Source organism: Lithobates pipiens, unplaced genomic scaffold (assembly GCF_037356315.1).
Source record: "Lithobates pipiens isolate NorthernLeopardFrog02 unplaced genomic scaffold, aLitPip1_a1.2 Scaffold_30, whole genome shotgun sequence".
NCBI lineage: Eukaryota > Metazoa > Chordata > Amphibia > Anura > Ranidae > Lithobates > Lithobates pipiens.
In genome coordinates this window covers 26778350-26802289 of record NW_027507791.1, presented here as the reverse complement: position 1 = coordinate 26802289, position 23940 = coordinate 26778350, and the positions used below count along the sequence as shown (strand labels likewise).

General features: G+C 50.5%; 1 protein-coding gene across 1 annotated transcript in view; it reads right to left on the bottom strand.

Annotated features, from left to right (window-relative positions):
* Positions 1–22618, bottom strand: part of F11R (F11 receptor) — a 53460-nt gene extending 30842 nt beyond the window's left edge. The window contains exons 1-5 of the mRNA XM_077463790.1: positions 22501–22618; positions 21614–21661; positions 9866–9973; positions 9480–9635; positions 9199–9401 (exon numbers count right to left, since the gene is read on the bottom strand). Of these exons, the coding sequence (XP_077319916.1) occupies positions 9199–9401; positions 9480–9635; positions 9866–9973; positions 21614–21661; positions 22501–22549 (564 nt within the window). The 5' untranslated portion in view covers positions 22550–22618. The remainder of the gene's footprint in view (positions 1–9198; positions 9402–9479; positions 9636–9865; positions 9974–21613; positions 21662–22500) is intronic.
* Between the last annotated feature and the right edge of the window lie 1322 nt (positions 22619–23940).

Below are 23940 nucleotides of genomic sequence, written 5' to 3'. Positions count from 1 at the left end.
CGAGACCGATGGATCTGTTCCCAAGTCCTGGAACACGAAACCGATGGATCTGTTTCCAAGTCCTGGAACACGAGACCGATGGATCTGGTCCCAAGTCCTGGAACACGAGACCGATGGATCTGGTCCCAAGTCCTGGAACACGAGACCGATGGATCTGTTCCCAAGTCCTGGAACACGAGACCGATGGATCTGGTCCCAAGTCCTTGAACACGAGACCGATGGATCTGGTCCCAAGTCCTGGAACACGAGACCATTTGGATCTCTTCCCAAGTCCTGGAACACGAGACCGATGGATCTGGTCCCAAGTCCTGGAACACGAGACCGATGGATCTGTTCCCAAGTCCTGGAGCACGAGACCGATGGATCTGGTCCCAAGTCCTGGAACACGAGACCGATGGATCTGGTCCCAAGTCCTGGAACACGAGACCGATGGATCTGGTCCCAAGTCTCACACCAATATATACACCAGGATGACAATACAAACCAGAAACCTATTTAACTAATCCTTTACAGTGGCAACTCCAGCCCCCCCATTTACGGAGGGCACATGGGGGGGGGGGGGACAAAAGTAGGAGTGCCAACTATAAAAATGTTATTATATATATTTTACACACACACTGCTTTGAAAAAGTATTCACACCCCTTGAAATTTCCCACATTTTCCCATGTTACATCCAAAAATGTAAATGTATTTTATTGGGATTTTATGTGAGAGACCAACACGAAATTTCACATAATTGTGAAGTGGGAGGAAAGTGATAAATGTTTTTTTAAATTGGCACCCAGGACAGATCTTATATGTGGCAGGTTAGGTGGTGGTGGCAGGTTAGGTGGTAATGCCAGGCTAGGTGGTGGCAGGTTAGGTGGTGGTGGCAGGTTAGGTGGTAATGCCAGGCTAGGTGGTAGTGGCAGGTTAGGTGGTAATGCCAGGCTAGGTGGTAGTGGCAGGTTAGGTGGTAATGCCAGGCTAGGTGGTAGTGGCAGGTTAGGTGGTAATGCCAGGCTAGGTGGTAGTGGCAGGTTAGGTGGTAGTGGTAGGTTGGGTATTAGTGGCAGGTTAGGTGGTGGTGGCAGGTTAGGTGGTGGTGCCAGGTTAGGTGGTGGCAGGTTAGGTGGTAATGCCAGGTTAGGTGGTGGCAGGTTAGGTGGTAATGCCAGGTTAGGTGGTGGCAGGTTAGGTGGTAATGCCAGGTTAGGTGGTAGTGGCAGGCTAGGTGGTAGTGGCAGGCTAGGTGGTAGTGGCAGAGTAAATACAGGAATAGATAGGAGAATGCTGGTCCTGTTCCTCTCTTCCTCCATCACCTGCACTAGAAGTATGAATCTATGGCTGTCTCTGCTGCTGCTGCAGAGCCTCCTTCTCCCCCTCCCTAAAGTAAACATGAAGAAAAAAAACCTCACATGGGATCCGGCAAACTGAGGACTGAGTCTGACTTCTTCCTTGAACTGAAGTCAAAATGTGTCGGGCGGGGGAGGGGAAGAGGGAGGGGCTGCAGCATGGACAAAGCATTATTGGCTGACACTGAGATGAGATGGAAATATCCCCTCCCCCCCTTTGATGGTTGGGAGTCAGGACATAGACATCACGCAGACCTTCATCTTCTCCACACATTACAGGGCGGGCTTAGAGGTGGAAGCTCTGCTGCTGGAGTTGGCTCTGTCATTATGACAAGTAGGACTGCAAATTTTACACAACCAAACAGGGAGCATGGCAACTACAGAGCGATGCCCTCTGTGTGTCTCTCCCTCCAGCAGCTCAGAGTCTCCAGAGAATTGCTCTGTAATTGCCGTGATGATTGTTTTAATTGCAGGGGCACAGTATGATGTGGGGGGTCAAGGTCCCCTGTGGCCCCACCTTAGTGACGCCACTGATCCTTTAACCAGACAGGTGACTCAGAGATATGACCTTTCAGGGTAGTCTTGACATCTCCTAGCTCACCGACTATACAATACACATGATCATAAATATCAGCACAGAACTCCTTCACACAATTGCAGAGTTAATTAACACAAACAACAATGGGGGGAAAGACTCTTATGCCGCGTACACATGGTCGGATTTTTGGCCAGAAAAAGATTGAGAGCAGGTTCTCAATTTTTTTTTTTTCCGATCGTCTGTAGCAATTCTGACGCTCAAAATTCCTACACATGCTCGGAGGCATTGAACTTAATTTTCTCGGCTCGTCATAGTGTTTTATGTCACCGCGTTCCGGACAGTAGAAATTTCAGAGGACTTTTGTGTGACCGTGTGTAGGCAAGCCAAGCTTGAGTGGGATTCCGTCAGAAAAACCATCCAAGATTTTTCCAATGGACAATCCGCTCATGTACGGGGCATAACAGTAGGAATAAGTCACCATTTCTAATATGGCACATACAGGGTCCCCGGAGTCTGTGTGTCTTGGGAGGACATGGACCTGAATCCAAAGTAACCCCACCTTGAGGATCTGCAGGCATACACCTCACAAAGAGCACCCTTCCCCCGCAATCCAGGGCCCATATTTGGTAGGCAAGGGGCCAGCATTCCGCCCCCTCCAAAAGCCTCTGTCCCGGGTGAGTCTGTCACATTTCTCCCCCATCAAAAGTCTAACAAGGTCCCAGATCTCCCCCTGGTCTGGACATGAGGTAGTCGGGCAGAATGAACTCACATAGTCAGTCCGCCTGATCTCCAATCTTGGCTGCAAGGAATGGTTGACCTCAGTAGGTGTGGGGCAGAGGCCTTGACTCTCTGTCTGGCTGTCAGCACTTCAGCTGGGTGGTCTTAGCTTCCTACTAGCAAGGGGGTCCTAATAAAGGGGCTCCAACCCGCCACTAGCAAGGTGGACCTAATAAAGGGGGTCCAACCCATTACTAGCAAGGGGGGACAAATAAAGGGGGTCCAACCCATTACTAGCAAGGGGGGGGGCAAATAAAGGGGGTCCAACTCACTACTAGCAAGGGGGACCAAGTAAAGGGGGTCCAACCCACTACTAGCAAGAGGGGCCTAATAAAGTGGCCGGTGAGTAAAGTAGGCACCACAGGCATCCAGATCCAATGCTTTACCATTTAAAGTACAAAATACTTTTTCACGTGACTTTACAATTGTGACTGCTCAGGGACTAGTGAGCTATACCTAGTACCAATACCTGACCTATACCTTGTACAGTGGATGGGTCACTATACCTATACCCGATCTATACCCAGTACAGTGGATGGCTCACTATACCTATACCTGATCTATACATAGTACAGTGGATGGGTCACTATACCAATACCTGATCTATACATAGTACAGTGGATGGGTCACTATACCAATACCTGATCTATACCTAGTACAGTGGATGGGTCACTATACCAATACCTGATCTATACATAGTACAGTGGATGGGTCACTATACCAATACCTGATCTATACATAGTACAGTGGATGGGTCACTATACCAATACCTGAGCTATACCTAGTACAGTGGATGGGTCACTATACCAATACCTGATCTATACCTAGTACAGTGGATGGGTCACTATACCAATACCTGATCTTTACATAGTACAGTGGATGGATCACTATACCAATACCTGATCTATACATAGTACAGTGGATCGGTCACTATACCAATACCTGATCTTTACATAGTACAGTGGGTGGGTCACTATACCAATACCTGATCTATACCCAGTACAGTGGATGGGTCACTATACCAATACCTGATCTATACATCTTACAGTGGATGGGTCACTATACCAATACCTGATCTATACCCAGTACAGTGGATGGGTCACTATACCAATACCTGATCTATACATAGTACAGTGGATGGGTCACTATACCAATACCTGCTCTTTACATAGTACAGTGGGTGGGTCACTATACCAATACCTGATCTTTACATAGTACAGTGGATGGGTCACTATACCAATACCTGATCTATACCTAGTACAGTGGATGGGTCACTATACCAATACCTGATCTATACATAGTACAGTGGATGGGTCACTATACCAATACCTGATCTATACATAGTACAGTGGATGGGTCACTATACCAATACCTGATCTATACATAGTACAGTGGATGGGTCACTATACCAATACCTGATCTTTACATAGTACAGTGGATGGGTCACTATACCAATACCTGATCTTTACATAGTACAGTGGGTGGGTCACTATACCAATACCTGATCTATACATAGTACTGTGGATGGGTCACTATAACAATACCTGATCTATACCTAGTACAGTGAGTGGGTCACTATACCAATACCTGATCTATACCTAGTACAGTGGATGGGTCACTATACCAATACCTGATGTATACCTAGTACAGTGGATGGGTCAGTATACCAATACCGGATCTATACATAGTACAGTGGATGGGTCACTATACCAATACCGGATCTATACATAGTACAGTGGATGGGTCACTATACCAATACCGGATCTATACATAGTACAGTGGATGGGTCACTATACCAATACCTGATCTATACATAGTACAGTGGATGGGTCACTATACCAATACCTGATCTATACCTAGTACAGTGGATGGGTCACTATACCAATACCTGATCTATACCTAGTACAGTGGATGAGTCACTATTCCCATACCTGATCTATACCCAGTACAGTGGATGGGTCACTATACCAATACCTGATCTATACCCAGTACAGTGGATGGGTCACTATACCAATACCTGATCTATACCTAGTACAGTGGATGGGTCACTATACCAATACCTGATCTATACATAGTACAGTGGATGGGTCACTATACCAATACCTGATCTATACCCAGTACAGTGGATGGGTCACTATACCAATACCTGATCTATACCTAGTACAGTGGGTGGGTCACTATACCAATACCTGATCTATACCTAGTACAGTGGGTGGGTCACTATACCAATACCTGATCTATACCTAGTACAGTGGATGGGTCACTATTCCCATACCTGATCTATACATAGTACAGTGGGTGGGTCACTATACCAATACCTGATCTATACATAGTACAGTGGGAGGGTCACTATACCAATACCTGATCTATACCTAGTACAGTGGGTGGGTCACTATACCAATACCTGATCTATACCTAGTACAGTGGGTGGGTCACTATACCAATACCTGATCTATACCTAGTACAGTGGATGGGTCACTATACCAATACCTGATCTATACATAGTACAGTGGATGGGTCACTATACCAATACCTGATCTATACATAGTACAGTGGGTGGGTCACTATACCAATACCTGATCTATACATAGTACAGTGGGTGGGTCACTATACCAATACCTGATCTATACATAGTACAGTCGGTGGGTCACTATACCAATACCTGATCTATACATAGTACAGTGGATGGGTCACTATACCAATACCTGATCTATACATAGTACAGTGGGTGGGTCACTATACCAATACCTGATCTATACATAGTACAGTGGGAGGGTCACTATACCAATACCTGATCTATACCTAGTACAGTGGGTGGGTCACTATACCAATACCTGATCTATACCTAGTACAGTGGATGGGTCACTATACCAATACCTGATCTATACCTAGTACAGTGGATGGGTCACTATACCAATACCTGATCTATACCTAGTACAGTGGGTGGGTCACTATACCAATACCTGATCTATACCTAGTACAGTGGATGGGTCACTATACCAATACATGATCTATACCTAGTACAGTGGGTGGGTCACTATACCAATACCTGATCTATACCTAGTACATTGGATGGGTCACTATACCAAATACCTGATCTATACATAGTACAGTGGATGGCTCACTATACCAATACCTGATCTATACATAGTACAGTGGGTGGGTCACTATACCAATACCTGATCTATACATAGTACATTGGATGGCTCACTATACCAATACCTGATCTATACATAGTACAGTGGATGGGTCACTATACCAATACCTGATCTATACCTAGTACAGTGGATGGGTCACTATTCCCATACCTGATCTATACCTAGTACAGTGGATGGGTCACTATACCAATACCTGATCTATACCCAGTACAGTGGATGGGTCACTATACCAATACCTGATCTATACCTAGTACAGTGGATGGGTCACTATACCAATACCTGATCTATACATAGTACAGTGGATGGGTCACTATACCAATACCTGATCTATACATAGTACAGTGGATGGGTCACTATACCAATACCTGATCTATACATAGTACAGTGGATGGGTCACTATACCAATACCTGATCTATACATAGTACAGTGGATGGGTCACTATACCAATACCTGATCTATAGCTAGTACAGTGGATGGGTCACTATACCAATACCTGATCTATACCTAGTACAGTGGATGGGTCACTATACCAATACCTGATCTATACCTAGTACAGTGGATGGGTCACTATACCAATACCTGATCTATACATAGTACAGTGGGAGGGTCACTATACCAATACCTGATCTATACCTAGTACAGTGGATGGGTCACTATTCCCATACCTGATCTATACCTAGTACAGTGGATGGGTCACTATTCCCATACCTGATCTATACCTAGTACAGTGGGTGGGTCACTATACCAATACCTGATCTATACCCAGTACAGTGGGTGGGTCACTATACCAATACCTGATCTATACCTAGTACAGTGGGTGGGTCACTATACCAATACCTGATCTATACCTAGTACAGTGGATGGGTCACTATTCCCATACCTGATCTATACCTAGTACAGTGGGTGGGTCACTATACCAATACCTGATCTATACCCAGTACAGTGGATGGGTCACTATACCAATACCTGATCTATACCTAGTACAGTGGGTGGGTCACTATACCAATACCTGATCTATACCTAGTACAGTGGATGGGTCACTATTCCCATACCTGATCTATACCTAGTACAGTGGGTGGGTCACTATACCAATACCTGATCTTTACATAGTACAGTGGGTGGGTCACTATACCAATACCTGATCTATACATAGTACAGTGGGTGGGTCACTATACCAATACCTTATCTATACCTAGTACAGTGGATGGGTCACTATACCAATACCTGATCTATACATAGTACAGTGGATGGGTCACTATTCCCATACCTGATCTATACATAGTACAGTGGATGGGTCACTATACCAATACCTGACCTATACATAGTACAGTGGGTGGGTCACTATACCAATACCTGACCTATACATAGTACAGTGGGTGGGTCACTATACAAATACCTTATCTATACCTAGTACAGTGGGTGGGTCACTATACCAATACCTTATCTATACCTAGTACAGTGGATGGGTCACTATACCAATACCTGATCTATACATAGTACAGTGGATGGGTCACTATTCCCATACCTGATCTATACATAGTACAGTGGATGGGTCACTATACCAATACCTGACCTATACATAGTACAGTGGGTGGGTCACTATTCCCATACCTGATCTATACCCAGTACAGTGGGTGGGTCACTATACCAATACCTGATCTATACATAGTACAGTCGGTGGGTCACTATACCAATACCTGATCTATACATAGTACAGTGGATGGGTCACTTTACCAATACCTGACCTATACATAGTACAGTGGGTGGGTCACTATACCAATACCTGATCTATACATAGTACAGTGGGTGGGTCACTATACAAATACCTTATCTATACCTAGTACAGTGGGTGGGTCACTATACCAATACCTGATCTATACCTAGTACAGTGGGTGGGTCACTATTCCCATACCTGATCTATACATAGTACAGTCGGTGGGTCACTATACCAATACCTGATCTATACATAGTACAGTGGGTGGGTCACTATACAAATACCTTATCTATACCTAGTACAGTGGGTGGGTCACTATACCAATACCTTATCTATACATAGTACAGTGGGTGGGTCACTATTCCCATACCTGATCTATACATAGTACAGTGGGTGGGTCACTATTCCCATACCTGATCTATACATAGTACAGTGGGTGGGTCACTATACCAATACCTGATCTATACATAGTACAGTCGGTGGGTCACTATTCCCATACCTGATCTATACCCAGTACAGTGGGTGGGTCACTATACCAATACCTGATCTATACATAGTACAGTCGGTGGGTCACTATACCAATACCTGATCTATACATAGTACAGTGGATGGGTCACTATACCAATACCTGACCTATACATAGTACAGTGGGTGGGTCACTATTCCCATACCTGATCTATACCCAGTACAGTGGGTGGGTCACTATACCAATACCTGATCTATACATAGTACAGTGGGTGGGTCACTATACCAATACCTGATCTATACATAGTACAGTGGATGGGTCACTTTACCAATACCTGACCTATACATAGTACAGTGGATGGGTCACTATACCAATACCTGACCTATACATAGTACAGTGGGTGGGTCACTATACCATACCTGATCTATACATAGTACAGTGGATGGGTCACTATACCAATACCTGATCTATACATAGTACAGTGGATGGGTCACTATACCAATACCTGATCTATACATAGTACAGTGGATGGGTCACTATACCAATACCTGATCTATACATAGTACAGTGGATGGGTCACTATACCAATACCTGATCTATACATAGTACAGTGGATGGGTCACTATACCAATACCTGATCTATATCTAGTACAGTGGATGGGTCACTATACCAATACCTGATCTATACATAGTACAGTGGATGGGTCACTATACCAATACCTGATCTATACATAGTACAGTAGATGGGTCACTATACCATACCTGATCTATACATAGTACAGTGGATGGGTCACTATACCAATACCTGATCTATACATAGTACAGTGGATGGGTCAGTATACCAATACCTGATCTATACATAGTACAGTGGATGGGTCACTATACCAAATACCAGATCTATACCTAGTACAGTGGATGGGTCACTATACCAATACCTGATCTATACATAGTGACCCACCCACTGTACTAGGTTTAGATAAGGTATTGGTATAGTACAATGGATGGGTCACTATACTGATACCTGATCTATACATAGTACAGTGGAAGGGTCACTATACCAATACCTGACCTATACCTAGTACAGTGGATGGGTCAGTATACCAATACCTGATCTATACATAGTACAGTGGAAGGGTCACTATACCAATACCTGATCTATACATAGTACAGTGGATGGGTCAGTAACTGGCACATGGGTTTGCAGCTTACCAGTTGTCCAGTTGTTGGATCGATAGTGTAGCTGGAGTTCTGGAAGGTGGGGCTGTCCTTGGGGTTTGGGGGCATCAGGACACCATTCTTGTACCAGGTGAAGGTTGGCAGTGGGGAGGCGTCCTTCTCAATGCAGTAAAGGGTTGCGGTACACCCGGTACTGACAGAAGTTGGTACCTGAGCGATGGGCACAGAGGGGGGAACTGAAGAAGAACAGAGAGTGAGAGGTCATCCCAACCCATCCTAGAAAGTCACAGTACTGAGGCCACCAATATTCTCACCCAACACCACCAGCTGAGTCTTGTCCGCGTAGTACTGCGGAGTCCCACCGGCATCCTTTCCGGTCACCTCACACGAATATTCCCCACTGTCCTTCCTGGTCACCGAACTCAGCCGGAGGCCTTGTGGGAAGAAGGTCGCCCGGGTCTTATAGGGTACTGTGAGAGAAACCAACATATTAATGCAGAATGACCGTCTGATACCCGGAGGAGGACACCTCGCCTGTCCCAACTCCACCCTCTAATACAGCCTATAGCAGGGGATTTATGATGGAAAACACCCCCCCCCCCCCCAACATGATTTGTCTGCCCCCTCTCACCACATGCTGTAAATAAAGGGCCATTTATCTGGGCAGGAGATGGGGGGGGGGGGTTAATGGGTGACTTACCTGTCAGTTCCCCATCATAGTACACCAAGATGGTGTCAGTGCCGGATGTGAACTTCCACTCCACACGTGGGCTCTGGTATGTGGGATGATTACACGGAAATTCTGCATCTGAGGAGTAGAAATGGAATATAAGTGGTGTAGCAGGGCGAGCGATACCTTGCCAGGATCCAGGTCTAATAAAGTTCACTAATGAGTCAGCTATGTTCTGGGTTTTAATCACCAGACCAAGGCTCTAGGCTCCCAGTTGGAGACCCCTATACCCGGCAGACAGGAGGTCTGGGCATGGGAGTCACCTAGGAGAGAGGTGGGAGCCGGTGTAGAACGAGGCTACTTGCTGTACACATGGAGGTCCAGAGTGTCCGGTCTGAGACAGACCAAGGCTCTAGGCTCCCAGTAGGAGACCCCTATACCCGGCAGACAGGAGGTTTGGGCATGGGAGTCACCTAGGAGAGAGGTTGGTGCCGGTGTAGAACCAGGCTACTTGCTGTACACATGGAGGTGCCGAGCGTCCGGTCTGTAGGAGACAGACCAAGGCTCTAGGCTCCCAGTTGGATACCCCTATACCCGGCAGACAGGAGGTTTGGGCATGGGAGTCACCTAGGAGAGAGGTGGGAGCCGGTGTAGAACGAGGCTACTTGCTGTACACATGGAGGTGCAGAGCGTCCGGTCTGAGACAGACCAAGGCTCTAGGCTCCCAGTTGGAGACCCCTATACCCGGCAGACAGGAGGTTTGGGCATGGGAGTCACCTAGGAGAGAGGTGGGAGCCGGTGTAGAACGAGGCTACTTGCTGTACACATGGAGGTGCAGAGCGTCCGGTCTGAGACAGACCAAGGCTCTAGGCTCCCAGTTGGAGACCCCTATACCCGGCAGACAGGAGGTTTGGGCATGGGAGTCACCTAGGAGAGAGGTGGGAGCCGGTGTAGAACGAGGCTACTTGCTGTACACATGGAGGTGCAGAGCGTCCGGTCTGAGACAGACCAAGGCTCTAGGCTCCCAGTTGGAGACCCCTATACCCGGCAGACAGGAGGTCTGGGCATGGGAGTCACCTAGGAGAGAGGTGGGTGCCGGTGTAGAACAAGGCTACTTGCTGTACACATGGAGGTGCAGAGTGTCCGGTCTGAGACAGACCAAGGCTCTAGGCTCCCAGTTGGAGACCCCTATACCCGGCAGACAGGAGGTTTGGGCATGGGAGTCACCTAGGAGAGAGGTGGGAGCCGGTGTAGAACGAGGCTACTTGCTGTACACATGGAGGTGCAGAGCGTCCGGTCTGAGACAGACCAAGGCTCTAGGCTCCCAGTTGGAGACCCCTATACCCGGCAGACAGGAGGTTTGGGCATGGGAGTCACCTAGGAGAGAGGTGGGAGCCGGTGTAGAACGAGGCTACTTGCTGTACACATGGAGGTGCAGAGCGTCCGGTCTGAGACAGACCAAGGCTCTAGGCTCCCAGTTGGAGACCACTATACCCGGCAGACAGGAGGTCTGGGCATGGGAGTCACCTAGGAGAGAGGTGGGAGCCGGTGTAGAACGAGGCTACTTGCTGTACACATGGAGGTCCCGAGTGTCCGGTCTGAGACAGACCAAGGCTCTAGGCTCCCAGTTGGAGACCCCTATACCCGGCAGACAGGAGGTTTGGGCATGGGAGTCACCTAGGAGAGAGGTGGGAGCCGGTGTAGAACGAGGCTACTTGCTGTACACATGGAGGTCCCGAGTGTCCGGTCTGAGACAGACCAAGGCTCTAGGCTCCCAGTTGGAGACCCCTATACCCGGCAGACAGGAGGTTTGGGCATGGGAGTCACCTAGGAGAGAGGTGGGAGCCGGTGTAGAACGAGACTACTTGCTGTACACATGGAGGTGCAGAGCGTCCGGTCTGAGACAGACCAAGGCTTTAGGCTCCCAGTTGGAGACCCCTATACCCGGCAGACAGGAGGTTTGGGCATGGGAGTCACCTAGGAGAGAGGTGGGAGCCGGTGTAGAACGAGACTACTTGCTGTACACATGGAGGTGCAGAGCGTCCGGTCTGAGACAGACCAAGGCTTTAGGCTCCCAGTTGGAGACCCCTATACCCGGCAGACAGGAGGTTTGGGCATGGGAGTCACCTAGGAGAGAGGTGGGAGCCGGTGTAGAACGAGACTACTTGCTGTACACATGGAGGTCCCGAGTGTCCGGTCTGAGACAGACCAAGGCTCTAAAGTGTAAGACCCGAGCTGGAAAGCTGCGTTTACAAGCCAGGAGGCCTGAAAACCGTTTACTTTGGTAGCACGACTGAAATACTGAACACCCCTCCGAGGGAATCTTCTGTGTTTGTTTTGAACTTTCTTTTAAATAAAAGTGGATAAAACCAGCCCTGAGGTGGATGAAGGTGAGTGGTGGTGTCCGGTGAGTGGTGGTGTCCGGTGAGTGGTGGTGTCCTTACCCTCGGAGTGAACCCCTGACACTGGGACCGACATTTATAGGTAAGGTTCCTCCAGGGAACATCTGGTTGCCTCTCGGGGGATGGAGCAGATTGGATGGTGCTTTGCTGGGTTTTCACCTTCCTCTGGATCCTCTGAGGGTAAAGGATTGTATATATGGAATTGGATTGTTTTTATTTTTTGGATGGACTTGTGTCTTTTTTCAGCCTAATTATGTAGATGGATTTCAGAATGAGACCCAAATAACGATTGCCAACCGAGCCGCCCACCCGGTGTCAGTGTGCCTACTGAGCCAGGTAGTAGGAGTATCAATGTGCCCACCAAGCCAGTCACCAGGAGTGTCCAGTGTGCCCACATACCTTGCTGCCAGGAGTGTCAGTGTCAGTGTGCCTGCTGAGCCAGGCACCAGGAGTGTCAGTGTGCCCACTGAGCCAGTCACCAGGAGTGTCAATTTGCCTGCTGAGCCAGTCACCAGGAGTGTCAGTGTGCCCGCCGAGCCAGTCGCCAGGAGTGTCAGTGTGCCTGCTGAGCCAAGCACCAGGAGTGTCAGTGTGCCTGCTAAGCCAAGCACCAGGAGTGTCAGTGTGCCCGCCGAGCCAGTCACCAGGAGTGTCAGTGTGCCCGCCGAGCCAGTCACCAGGAGTGTCAGTGTGCCTGCTGAGCCAGTCACCAGGAGTGTCAGTGTGCCCGCCGAGCCAGTCGCCAGGAGTGTCAGTGTGCCCGCCGAGCCAGTCGCCAGGAGTGTCAGTGTGCCTGCTGAGCCAAGCACCAGGAGTGTCAGTGTGCCTGCTGAGCCAGTCGCCAGGAGTGTCAGTATGCCTGCTGAGCCAAGCACCAGGAGTGTCAGTGTGCCCGCCGAGCCAGTCACCAGGAGTGTCAGTGTGCCTGCTGAGCCAAGCACCAGGAGTGTCAGTGTGCCTGCTGAGCCAAGCACCGGGAGTGTCAGTTTGCCCACGGAGCCAGTCACCAGGAGTGTCAGTGTGCCCGCTGAGCCAGTCACCAGGAGTGTCAGTGTGCCCGCTGAGCCAGTCACCAGGAGTGTCAGTGTGCCCACCGAGCCAGTCACCAGGAGATTCGATGTGCCCACATACCTTGCTGCCAGGAGTGTCAATATACCCACCAACCTGGCTGTCAGGAGCAGGGCTGCTGTTCGAAAGCATGAGGCCCCATATAGCCTACCTGATGGGGCCCCCCACCCACAATCCCACCCATGGCTCCACCCCTGCCCCCACACTGCCAGCCCCCCCCCCCCACACACACCTGTGTGTGTGTGTGTGTGTGTGTGTGTATATATATGTCAGCCCCCCACATACACACCTGTATATATGTCTGCCCCCCCCCCTCTATGTATCATGGATAGATTCATGCATTCAGGTGCAGGGTGCCGGGGGGGGGGGGGTATTTGGTTTTGAAGCACCTGATTGGATCTGTTGTCCGTCACCTGATTGGCTGAAACGACAGGCACTGTGATTGGACGCCCAGGTGTCCAATCACAGCAGAGGATGGGAAGAGTGGACGGGAGAAGACTTTGAAGAGCTGTCCCACCACCACCGAGACAGGGTAAGTACAGGTGGCGTGCGGGGGGCACACTGGCAGCATTTGATATAGCACAGTGAGGCTGCGTTTGGAGGGCACAGTGGGAACATTTGATATGGCACAGTGGCTGCGTTCGATAGGGCACAGTGGTTGATTTTGATGGGCACAGTGGTTGCATTTGGGCACAGTGGTTGATTTTGATGGGCACAGTGGTTGCATTTGGGCACAGTGGTTGATTTTGATGGGCACAGTGGTTGCATTTGGGCACAGTGGTTGATTTTGATGGGCACAGTGGTTGCATTTGGGCACAGTGGTTGATTTTGATGGGCACAGTGGTTGCATTTGGGCACAGTGGTTGATTTTGATGGGCACAGTGGTTGCATTTGGGCACAGTGGTTGATTTTGATGGGCACAGTGGTTGCATTTGAGCACAGTGATTGATTTTGATGGGCACAGTGGTTGCATTTGGGCACAGTGATTGATTTTGATGGGTACAGTGGTTGCATTTGGGCACAGTGGTTGATTTTGATGGGCACAGTGGTTGCATTTGGGCACAGTGGTTGATTTTGATGGGCACAGTGGTTGCATTTGGGCACAGTGGTTGATTTTGATGGGCACAGTGGTTGCATTTGGGCACAGTGGTTGATTTTGATGGGCACAGTGGTTGCATTTGGGCACAGTGATTGATTTTGATGGGCACAGTGGTTGCATTTGGGCACAGTGATTGATTTTGATGGGTACAGTGGTTGCATTTGGGCACAGTGGTTGATTTTGATGGGCACAGTGGTTGCATTTGGGCACAGTGGTTGATTTTGATGGGTACAGTGGCTGCATTTGGGGGTTTTTTTTCCAGAATTTTTCAGTTTGCACTCCCGCGCAAAATTTTGAGCACCGGCCGCCACTGCCCACACATACACAAGCCTGTAAACACACAAGGCTCTGGCCCCTTCCTTTCCCTTGTAAAGGAAATCTTCCTACCTGGCCTCAGCCGTTTCCACAAAGCTGACATGTTGCTGACACAGAGAAGCCCGGTACATGAGGGGTGCACATGCACATAGTATCCAGAGGTGGCAGTAAAGAGCTCGATGTCTGAGCTCAATGACACGGAGAGCACACGCTGTGAGATCGTTTGTGTATTGCACAACACAGCTCCCCCTTCACCCGTCCTGCCGTCTTCTGGTCCAGGTGTTCCCCTTGGGCCTCGGGGGCCCATTACAGTTGTAACGGCTGCACCCCCCTGATGGCGGCTCTGTCTCCTCTCCCCCCCATCGCGTTTCAGGTCTCCTCCTCCTAGACTTTCTCTGGTCACTCCTGCAGGATGGTCTCTCACCTCTTTTGGTCTAGTGAGAACCTCCAAGGCCAAAGATAGCTGACATCCTTCCGTATGTGGTGGGTTGTGAGGTATGGTGGGTGCAAAGATGGTGAAAGTCATTGGGCGCCAGACACTTCTCGGATGCAACAGAGGTTTTATTTCTCTTAACAGTCCTATTTTATATTTTGGGGGAGAGAGGATTAGGGCCAGGACACCCTTAGATTATTGCAAACTCAATTGGCAGACTCCAAGACTTCAATAGGAGAAACAGCCGTCCAGGGAAAGGCCCCAATGAGGCATCACTTCTGTATGTGTAGGAATGCCGTCTCCTATGGCAACGGTCTTTAACAGTTCCTAACACAAAGTAAGTTCCCTCAGCTCCACTACAACTTCTCCAGGTAGTTCTTTAGCCCACCGTGCTCCCGATCTCTCACCAGACTCTCTGATTCACTGACTGAATCCCTGGAGCTCCTCCAAGGTTTGCGGTGGTATCTCCCTCAAGTGTCACCCCCACCTCTCTGCTGGGTTCCTAGCTTGGCACTCCAGATACTCCTCAAGCTTCACCCCACTGACCGGCTCGGTCCCTAGCTTGGCACTCCAGATACCTCTCAAGCTTCACCCCACTGACCGGCTCGGTCCCTAGATTGGCACTCCAGATACCTCTCAAGCTTCACCCCACTGACCGGCTCGGTCCCTAGCTTGGCACTCCAGATACCTCTCAAGCTTCACCCCACTGACCGGCTCGGTCCCTAGATTGGCACTCCAGATACCTCTCAAGCTTCACCCCACTGACCGGCTCGGCCCCTGGCTTGGCACTCCAGATACCTCTCAAGCTTCACCCCACTGACCGGCTTGGCCCCTAGCTTGGCATTCCAGATACTTCTCAAGCTTCACCCCACTGACCGGCTCGGCCCCTGGCTTGGCACTCCAGAAACCTCTCAAGCTTCACCCCACTGACCGGCTTGGTCCCTAGCCTGGCACTCCAGATACTCCTCAAGCATCTCCCCACTGACCGGCTCGGTCCCTGGCTTGGCACTCCAGATACTTTTCAAGCTTCACCCCACTGACCGGCTTGGTCCCTGGCTTGGCACTCCAGAATCTCCTCAAGCTTCACCCCACTGACCGGCTCGGCCCCTGGCTTGACACTCCAGATACCTCTCAAGCTTCACCCCACTGACCGGCTCTGTCCCTAGCTTGGCACTCCAGATACCTCTCAAGCTTCACCCCACTGACCGGCTCGGTCCCTAGATTGGCACTCCAGATACCTCTCAAGCTTCACCCCACTGACCGGCTCGGCCCCTGGCTTGGCACTCCAGAAACCTCTCAAGCTTCACCCCACTGACCGGCTTGGTCCCTAGCCTGGCACTCCAGATACTCCTCAAGCATCTCCCCACTGACCGGCTCGGTCCCTGGCTTGGCACTCCAGATACTTTTCAAGCTTCACCCCACTGACCGGCTTGGTCCCAGGCTTGGCACTCCAGAATCTCCTCAAGCTTCACCCCACTGACCGGCTCGGCCCCTGGCTTGACACTCCAGATACCTCTCAAGCTTCACCCCACTGACCGGCTCGGTCCCTGGCTTGACACTCCAGATACCTCTCAAGCTTTACCCCACTGACCGGCTTGGCCCCTAGCTTGGCATTCCAGATACTTCTCAAGCTTCACCCCACTGACCGGCTCGGTCCCTGGCTTGGCACTCCAGATACTCCTCAAGCTTCACCCCACTGACCGGCTCGGTCCCTGGCTTGACACTCCAGATACCTCTCAAGCTTTACCCCACTGACCGGCTTGGCCCCTAGCTTGGCATTCCAGATACTTCTCAAGCTTCACCCCACTGACCGGCTCGGTCCCTGGCCTGGCACTCCAGATACTCCTCAAGCATCTCCCCACTGACCGGCTCGGTCCCTGGCTTGGCACTCCAGATACTTTTCAAGCTTCACCCCACTGACCGGCTTGGTCCCAGGCTTGGCACTCCAGAATCTCCTCAAGCTTCACCCCACTGACCGGCTCGGCCCCTGGCTTGACACTCCAGATACCTCTCAAGCTTCACCCCACTGACCGGCTCGGTCCCTGGCTTGACACTCCAGATACCTCTCAAGCTTTACCCCACTGACCGGCTTGGCCCCTAGCTTGGCATTCCAGATACTTCTCAAGCTTCACCCCACTGACCGGCTCGGTCCCTGGCTTGGCACTCCAGATACTCCTCAAGCTTCACCCCACTGACCGGCTCGGTCCCTGGCTTGGCACTCCAGATACCTCTCAAGCTTCACCCCACTGACCGGCTTGGCCCCTAGCTTGGCATTCCAGATACTTCTCAAGCTTCACCCCACTGACCGGCTCGGTCCCTGGCTTGACACTCCAGATACCTCTCAAGCTTCACCCCACTGACCGGCTTGGTCCGTGGCTTGGCACTCCAGATACCTCTCAAGCTTCACCCCACTGACCGGCTCGGTCCCTGGCTTGGCACTCCAGATACCTCTCAAGCTTCACCCCACTGACCGGCTTGGCCCCTAGCTTGGCATTCCAGATACTTCTAATGCTTCATCCCACTGACCGGCTCTGTCCCTGGCTTGGCACTCCAGATACCTCTCAAGCTTCACCCCACTGAGCGGCTCGGTCCCAGGCTTGGCACTCCAGATACCTCTCAAGCTTCACCCCACTGACCGGCTCTGTCCCTGGCTTGGCACTCCAGATACCTCTCAAGCTTCACCCCACTGAGCGGCTTGGTCCCAGGCTTGGCACTCCAGATACCTCTCAAGCTTTACCCCACTGACCGGCTCGGTCCCTGGCTTGGCACACAAGGCTGCTCTGCAATGTTCACCATCACTGGATGGGTCCCTGACTTGATACCCACCTGAGGTTTCCCGATTCTCCACGGACCCCGTTCAGTGAGAATACTGCACCGGTACTTGCTTCAGTTAATCACTGTGGTTTCTGGTAATAAGGTGGTTGGCCCCTTTGTTGTGGAAATTTTTATTAATGTATGTTGTCAGACGCCCCCCAGTGTCAGTTTTGCTGTAATGCGCTCATGTGAGGGAATTCGCACATACAGACGTTGGTGGAAGACCATTGGCTGCGGAAACCTTTGTGTGAACACGGCAGATCTGTTTGCTCTTTTAGGGATGATCCTTTATTCCTCATCAAGAGACTGGCCACCTCATCGCGATCGCATCTAAACTCCTGAGGAAGCAGATCTGCGTACGTGGGAACCATAGTATAACCATACAGAATGATGGCCCACTGAGCCATGATGGAGTACGGCTCCTGTCATTGGTAGTGGTGGGGGTGGGCACACGATCGTGTTCAGAGCCATGTAAGTAATGTTCAAATTGTGAGTCCTTTGTGTCTCGTAGGGAAGCTGACCGCACGGCTCTGCACACCTCAATACTGGAATTCTATTTGAATATATTCATGTGTGTGATTGGTTCTTTTGAAAGAATACAAGTGTCTGATTGGCTGATTCTGAAGCCACCGCCTTCCTTTGTTATTCATGTTTACAGTATAAATAATGGGAGCTGCTCATCCTCGGCAGGATTTTCCTGAGCTCAGCATCTGTCTGTGTCACTTGGAGACATACAAGCTCGCTTCCCCGACATTATACCAGAGAGCTGTGATTGGGCTTATTATTTGCTGATAGGAGGAGCTTAACATTTCCAGGTCACCTGATGAAGGCGGTTGGTCCCTTCGTGGTGACAGCTTTCCCTCTACCTCCGACCACAACAAGTTCTCCGGCCGGCAGAACCGGCACTTCTGGTTGGACTGCAAGCCGCAATCCCAACCCTGTGCTGCCCTCTTACTTCTGGACAGGCCCTCAGACAGCCTGGCAGCCAGATGCCCCTGGGATAGGCCCAATCTCCGGTCTAGCAACCCAACCCGGGGAAGACAAAACACCTCCACCCAGACAGCCTGGCAGCCAGATGCCCCCAGGATAGGCCCAATCTCCGGTCTAGCAACCCGGGGAAGACAAAACACCTCCACCCAGACAGCCTGGCAGCCAGATGCCCCCAGGATAGGCCCAATCTCCGGTCTAGCAACCCGGGAAAGACAAAACACCTCCACCCAGACAGCCTGGCAGCCAGATGCCCCCAGGATAGGCCCAATCTCCGGTCTAGCAACCCGGGAAAGACAAAACACCTCCACCCAGACAGCCTGGCAGCCAGATGCCCCCAGGATAGGCCCAATCTCCGGTCTAGCAACCCAGGGCAGACGACACACCTCCACCCAGACAGCCAGATGCCCCCAGGATAGGCCCAATCTCCGGTCTAGCAACCCGGGGAAGACAACACACCTCCACCCAGACAGCCTGGCAGCCAGATGCCCCCAGGATAGGCCCAATCTCCGGTCTAGCAACCCAGGGCAGACGACACACCTCCACCCAGACAGCCTGGCAGCCAGATGCCCCCAGGATAGGCCCAATCTCCGGTCTAGCAACCCAGGGCAGGCGACACACCTCCACCCAGACAGCCTTCCAGGTGGCACAGAACACCGATCCCCTGACCTCACCCAAATATATAGGTTCTCCCAGCAGGCCAAGGAATCCAAGAAAACCTCTGCCCATTGGCCAGGATACCCCACATACCCATAACCTGACCTTGGGTTGTCCTCGTTGTATCGAATGCCACCAAATACCCGGCCACCTAGTGGTGGAAGAGAAAAGTGCAGCAAGGCCAAACTTAGGGAGAAATCAATAGATCTCCCATCAATCAATCAGGATAATTATTCCAGACAAGTCCATTTGTGAGGAGCTCCCCGACTATATTACAGGGGCTCCACTCCTATATACAGAACATCTATAATCTCCAGTCTGGATCGGTCATATTATGTGATAATGACCTCATATATAATCTCCGGGGGGCTCCACTCCTATATACAGAACATCTATAATCTCCAGTCTGGATCGGTCATATTATGTGATAATGACCTCATATATAATCTCCGGGGGGCTCCACTCCTATATACAGAACATCTATAATCTCCAGTCTGGATCGGTCATATTATGTGATAATGACCTCATATATAATCTCCGGGGGGCTCCACTCCTATATACAGAACATCTATAATCTCCAGTCTGGATCGGTCATATTATGTGATAATGACCTCATATATAATCTCTGGGGGGCTCCACTCCTATATACAGAGCGTCTATAATCTCCAGTCTGGATCGGTCATATTATGTGATAATGACATCATATATAATCTCCGGGGGGCTCCACTCCTATATACAGAACATCTATAATCTCCAGTCTGGATCAGTCATATTATGTGATAATGACCTCATATATAATCTCCGGGGGGCTCCACTCCTATATACAGAGCGTCTATAATCTCCAGTCTGGATCGGTCATATTATGTGATAATGACATCATATATAATCTCCGGGGGGCTCCACTCCTATATACAGAACATCTATAATCTCCAGTCTGGATCGGTCATATTATGTGATAATGACCTCATATATAATCTCCGGGGGGCTCCACTCCTATATACAGAACATCTATAATCTCCAGTCTGGATCAGTCATATTATGTGATAATGACATCATATATAATCTCCGGGGGGCTCCACTCCTATATACAGAACATCTATAATCTCCAGTCTGGATCGGTCATATTATGTGATAATGACCTCATATATAATCTCCGGGGGGCTCCACTCCTATATACAGAACATCTATAATCTCCAGTCTGGATCGGTCATATTATGTGATAATGACATCATATATAATCTCCGGGGGGCTCCACTCCTATATACAGAACATCTATAATCTCCAGTCTGGATCAGTCATATTATGTGATAATGACATCATATATAATCTCCGGGGGGCTCCACTCCTATATACAGAACATCTATAATCTCCAGTCTGGATCAGTCATATTATGTGATAATGACATCATATATAATCTCCGGGGGGCTCCACTCCTATATACAGGGCGTCTATAATCTCCAGTCTGGATCGGTCATATTATGTGATAATGACCTCATATATAATCTCCGGGGGGCTCCACTCCTATATACAGAACATCTATAATCTCCAGTCTGGATCGGTCATATTATGTGATAATGACCTCATATATAATCTCTGGGGGGCTCCACTCCTATATACAGAACATCTATAATCTCCAGTCTGGATCGGTCATATAATGTGATAATGACCTCGTATATAATCTCCGGGGGGCTCCACTCCTATATACAGAACATCTATAATCTCCAGTCTGGATCGGTCATATTATGTGATAATGACCTCATATATAATCTCTGGGGGGCTCCACTCCTATATACAGAACATCTATAATCTCCAGTCTGGATCGGTCATATAATGTGATAATGACCTCGTATATAATCTCCGGGGGGCTCCACTCCTATATACAGAACATCTATAATCTCCAGTCTGGATCGGTCATATTATGTGATAATGACCTCATATATAATCTCCGGGGTCCTATCACTGCCGTCACACATCTGATTGGATGAAGAAAAGAAAAGTCTTACCGGCTCCTTCCTTCAGGCTGATTTTGGTATTACACAGAACGGTGGTCCCTGCGGAGAGAAGAGAACATGGTGAGGGGGGGTGGGGGGTGAGGACCGGGGGTGGGGCGGGGGGGGGGGGAAATAGTTCATTCTATTCATCCAAAAATCTAGAAAATATAACAAATCTTATTATTTTTATTCAAACAAATAATGTCAAAGTAATAACTGCGAGGCGGATAAGGAGAGGTTCTCCTCCTCCGATGTCTGGATGGTGAACGGCCTTCAGAAAGGAAATGAAAATCTCCAATCAACACCAAACTTCTACTAACAGGAGATTATCAGAAGGAGCTAAAGAGCTGAAAAACTACGCAGTACCTCACTACGTTCGTGATTGTTGGCCAACAATTGTGTGCCGTGTGTATGGAAGACAAGTTCAGACCAACGCCCTTCAGACAAAAGTCCACCGATTTGTTGTCAGAAAGTCCAATGGTGTGTACGAGGCTTTACAGTACAGGTAGGTACAGTCATAGGGCACAGGGTAAGTCCTCCCCCGGTAGGTACTAGACTAGGCTAGAGTGAGGCGCACATTCCCCCACTCCTCTCAGGTAAGTACTCAGCTAGACTGAGGAGCGCCCCCACACTCCTCTCAGGTAGGTACTCACCTAGAATGAGGAGCAGTAGTGCCCCCCCACACTCCTCTCAGGTAGGTACTCACCTAGACTGAGGAACAGCGCCCCCCACACTCCTCTCAGGTAGGTACTCACCTAGACTGAGGAACAGCGCCCCCCACACTCCTCTCAGGTAGGTACTCACCTAGACTGAGGAGCGCCCCCCACACTCCTCTCAGGTAGGTACTCACCTAGACTGAGGAACAGCGCCCCCCACACTCCTCTCAGGTAGGTACTCACCTAGACTGAGGAGCAGCAGCACCCCCCACACTCCTTTCATGGCCGCCATCGTCTTCTTCGTCTCTCTGGTCAGTTTCTGTCATTTTATGGAAAGAACAAGCCCTGCCCCCGCCCTCACCTGCCCCCGCCCTCACCTGCCCCCGTCATCATCTGACCCCGCCCTTACCTCTTCTTCTTGCGGATTGGAGTAGGCTTGGCTACTGAGTAACTGATCGGCATCGTAAAAGTGATTGAATGGGTTGTCAGGGTGATGAAGGAGGTTCTGCTATCAGGAGACGTGTGAGAAGGTGGAAGTGGGTGGCACCACCTCCAGGTTCCTCATTAACTCTTTGGGCACCAAGTGTGGGTCACATAGGCGGCCTACCCTGGGCTGGGTTCTTTGGGCTATGCCAGGCGAATGAACGGGGTCACTCGTCCCCGCACAGGGGTAACACCTCGCCCAAAGGTGTGCTCACCAATACCCTGGACCAGGTGAGGGCCAAGGTCATGTGAAAGTCAAACATTAAGGCGATACCCCAACTCCGAGAGGAGCCACATGTGTAGTGCTGTATGTGGTGGTCCCCCAGAAGATGCCCCGTGTCCTTCAAACTTGTACAGGTGTAGGTGTTGTATTAGGAGGGACTTGTAGAGCCTGCGCACTCCCCACCAGTCAGAGCACCTGTGACAGACCCGGCAAGTCCCCACCAAGTCCTCGGCAAGTCCCCACCAAGTCCTCGGCAAGTCCTCGGCAAGTCCCCACCAAGTCCTCGGCAAGTCCCCACCAAGTCCTCGGCAAGTCCTCGGCAAGTCCTCGACAAGTCCCCGGCAAGTCCTCGCAAGTCCCCGGCAAGTCCTCGACAAGTCCCCGGCACGTCCTCGGCAAGTCCTCGGCAAGTCCTCGGCAAGTCCCCACCAAGTCCTCGGCAAGTCCCCACCAAGTCCTCGGCAAGTCCCCACCAAGTCCTCGGCAAGTCCTCGGCAAGTCCTCGACAAGTCCCCGGCACGTCCTCGGCAAGTCCCCGGCACGTCCTCGGCAAGTCCTCGGCAAGTCCTCGGCAAGTCCCCACCAAGTCCTCGGCAAGTCCCCACCAAGTCCTCGGCAAGTCCCCGGCAAGTCCTCGCAAGTCCCCGGCAAGTCCCCACCAAGTCCTCGGCAAGTCCCCACCAAGTCCTCGGCAAGTCCTCGACAAGTCCCCGGCAAGTCCTCGCAAGTCCCCGGCAAGTCCTCGACAAGTCCCCGGCACGTCCTCGGCAAGTCCCCGGCAAGTCCTCGGCAAGTCCTCGGCAAGTCCCCACCAAGTCCTCGGCAAGTCCTCGACAAGTCCCCGGCAAGTCCTCGCAAGTCCCCGGCACGTCCTCGGCAAGTCCCCGGCAAGTCCCCGGCAAGTCCTCGCAAGTCCCCGGCAAGTCCTCGGCAAGTCCCCGGCAAGTCCTCGACAAGTCCCCGGCAAGTCCTCGCAA